Raw genomic sequence first — 2,672 nt, forward strand, 5'->3', positions numbered from 1 at the left:
AGTGTTCAGTACTCTGTTCTGTAGAAACGCTGCCTGCAGCTCAGCCTGAACCCTTTTCTAACGTCCCTGAGTCGGTCCTGGATACTCGGTTGTGACGAGAAGAATTTTAAGTCGACAGTTCTTCCAGTTTTCAGGTTGTGGCTGATGAATGGTGTCACTTTAGCTGCTTGTTGGTTCTGATTGTGTCGGCGAGTTTTGGCTTCGGAGGGTTAAACGTGTGCGTCCACGTGTCCGTATGTAGATTTATGTGTGACCTAAATCACACCGGCTGCTTCTAAAGCTGTGATGAACACGAGCTGCAGCTTCGTGTCGGGAACTTCATCTTTTGTCGTATACTGTGACGTCAGACTCCGTCTCTCTGGTCTACATGCAAAGACGGAGTTTTACCAGATCTCCACTTTGGCTGGAGGTTTCAGGTGTGGTCCCTGTCAGTGGCTTGTAGCTTCATTTACCTGTAAACCAAAGGACCAGACGCTGAGACATCACTGTTGTTGCTGCTGCATGAATGTGGCCTGTTTCTGTGGAAACACTTCCTGCAGTTCAGCCGACTTCTGACTTCTGGTCATGTGACGTCTGACTTCCTGTTTCCTGTTTCAGATGACTCGTCCTCCGAGAGCGGCAGCGGCAACGGCCTGCCCGCCCTGACCCCGCCCTCCTCCGCCGTGACGGACGGCGCCATCGTCAGGGAAACGGAGGTCGTCAACGGCAACGGCGGCCCCGCCCCGCTGGACTTCAGCACCCCGACCTCGTCCTCGTCCTCGTCGGAGGACCAGCAGCCGATGAACCTGAGCGACGCGCCGCCGCAGCGCCTGTCCGCCTCCCACCTGCCCGTCACCGTGTCGGCGGCGGCGGCGGCGCTGCTCGGCGCGCTGCACCCCAACGCCCCCGAGGAGCTGCGCAGGAAGTACCCGCTGGCCGCCAAGCCGCCGCTTCCGCCGCATCCGGCGCTGCCGCTCCCTCTACCGCACGCGCACGCCGCCCACAGCGCGCACACCCCCAACACACACGCGCACTCCGGAGAGCTGCGACTGGACCGAGACGGCCGCGACTACGGAGGCAAGGTGAGGCCAGAACACAGCACCGGCTTAGCGCAAAGGCCAGCCAGAACCCCCAGCCCGGTTCCGACCTACAGGACCTCACAGTAACTGCACATTCTTGTATTTCTGTTTGAATACAGAACAAACAAGACATCAGTGAGTCTGAACGGTTGTGGGTCGGTTTACTTTTAACTCCAGACAGAAGCTGGTCTCCATCCTGACTTTAGTCTCTAAACTAAGTTTAGTCTCAGGTTCAGTCCAGAGGTCCAGGTCCTTGGAGTCCACAGAGGAGGGTCCACATTGATCACTTTAATGGACTTTTTCCATCATTTCTGAGCGTCAGAACTTCATCAGTCCAGCAGATAGACTCAGAAACCCAAAGAACTCAGAGCCCACAGCTGCAGGTGACCGAGGAAAAGTACAATAGTACAAAAGTTCCTATAAAACTGCACATTCTTGTATTTCTGTTTCTGTTTAAAAACAGAGACGAACACACCTGGGTTCTGGTAGAACCTGACACCAGATCAGTTCTACATCCATCCAGGTGTCTTAGTCTGAACACTGGACCTGGTTCTGTTCAGCACCAAACCAACAAATACCTCAAATTTACCAAAATTTACCAAATAACCAAAACTCTGCCCAAAATGACTAAAAACTGTCCAGATTTAGATTTTTTTTTTACAAACATCCGGTTGTTTGGAGTCGTTCTGGATCATTACTGTCTGACTTTGGACAACTTTTGTGTCACTTTGAGCAATTTTTGGAGTAATTTTAACATTTATGAGTCACTTTCAACAATGTCCCAGTAATTCTGGACAAGTGTCGTGTTTGTAGACAATTTGTTTGTCATTCTGGACGTTTCTTGTGTAGTTTTGGACAAATTTTACATAATTTTGATTAAAGAAATCAACACGTGTGAGTTCTGTTTCTGTTCAGCTCCATCTGTCCACCAAAGAATCAAACACTGGTTGGTCAAAATACCAAAAGCCTCAAAAGCTTTAGAAAATAAAAATGAATAGATAAAAAATGTCCAAAATGAGTGAAAAGCTTTCCTAAAACACTCCTGATTGACTGAAATAAAATGACAAAACTTGTCCAAAAACCTACAAAATGAGTTGAAATCTGACCAAAACAACAACAGCTCTGTTCCATCTTCTGTCTTTGGTTTATTCCTCTGACTGGATTCGTTTCGGGAGTCGACGCTCCTGGTTTCGTGTCTTCAGGACGAACATTCATCTGGTTTTGGTTCGTCTTTGTTCGAACATGAGTCGCTTGTAAAGACGGAATTACAAAAGAAAGAAGAGAAACGTGAAAAAGCTCTTTATGCTGAGCTGAATAGAAGCAGAGCAGCGACAATACGGAGCGTCCTTGAAGGCAGCACAGAGCCTGAAGGACACACAAACACACAAAGACACACACAGACACACACACTGTACAGCACACGTATGAGCAGATGACGGTAAAATAATTCTGTTTTCTGATTCAAACACAGTAAAAACGGAGCAGCTTCATGTCTGAATGCAGTAAAAGAACAAATGACTGTTTGTTTCTGAGGTGGACGTTTCGGTTGTTTCAGGTTTACGTGTTTTTCTGTGATTTTAACAGATTTTATCTTTAAGTTAACGAAGCAGCAAA

General features: G+C 48.1%; 1 protein-coding gene across 1 annotated transcript in view; it reads left to right on the plus strand.

The window, feature by feature from the left end:
- Positions 1–2,672, plus strand: part of LOC103361538 (uncharacterized protein C20orf112) — a 24,220-nt gene that overhangs the window by 3,797 nt on the left and 17,751 nt on the right. The window contains exon 2 of the mRNA XM_008287643.1: positions 598–1,061. Within this exon, the coding sequence (XP_008285865.1) occupies positions 598–1,061 (464 nt within the window). The remainder of the gene's footprint in view (positions 1–597; positions 1,062–2,672) is intronic.

Source organism: Stegastes partitus, unplaced genomic scaffold (assembly GCF_000690725.1).
Source record: "Stegastes partitus isolate 25-593 unplaced genomic scaffold, Stegastes_partitus-1.0.2 Scaffold510, whole genome shotgun sequence".
Lineage (NCBI taxonomy): Eukaryota > Metazoa > Chordata > Actinopteri > Pomacentridae > Stegastes > Stegastes partitus.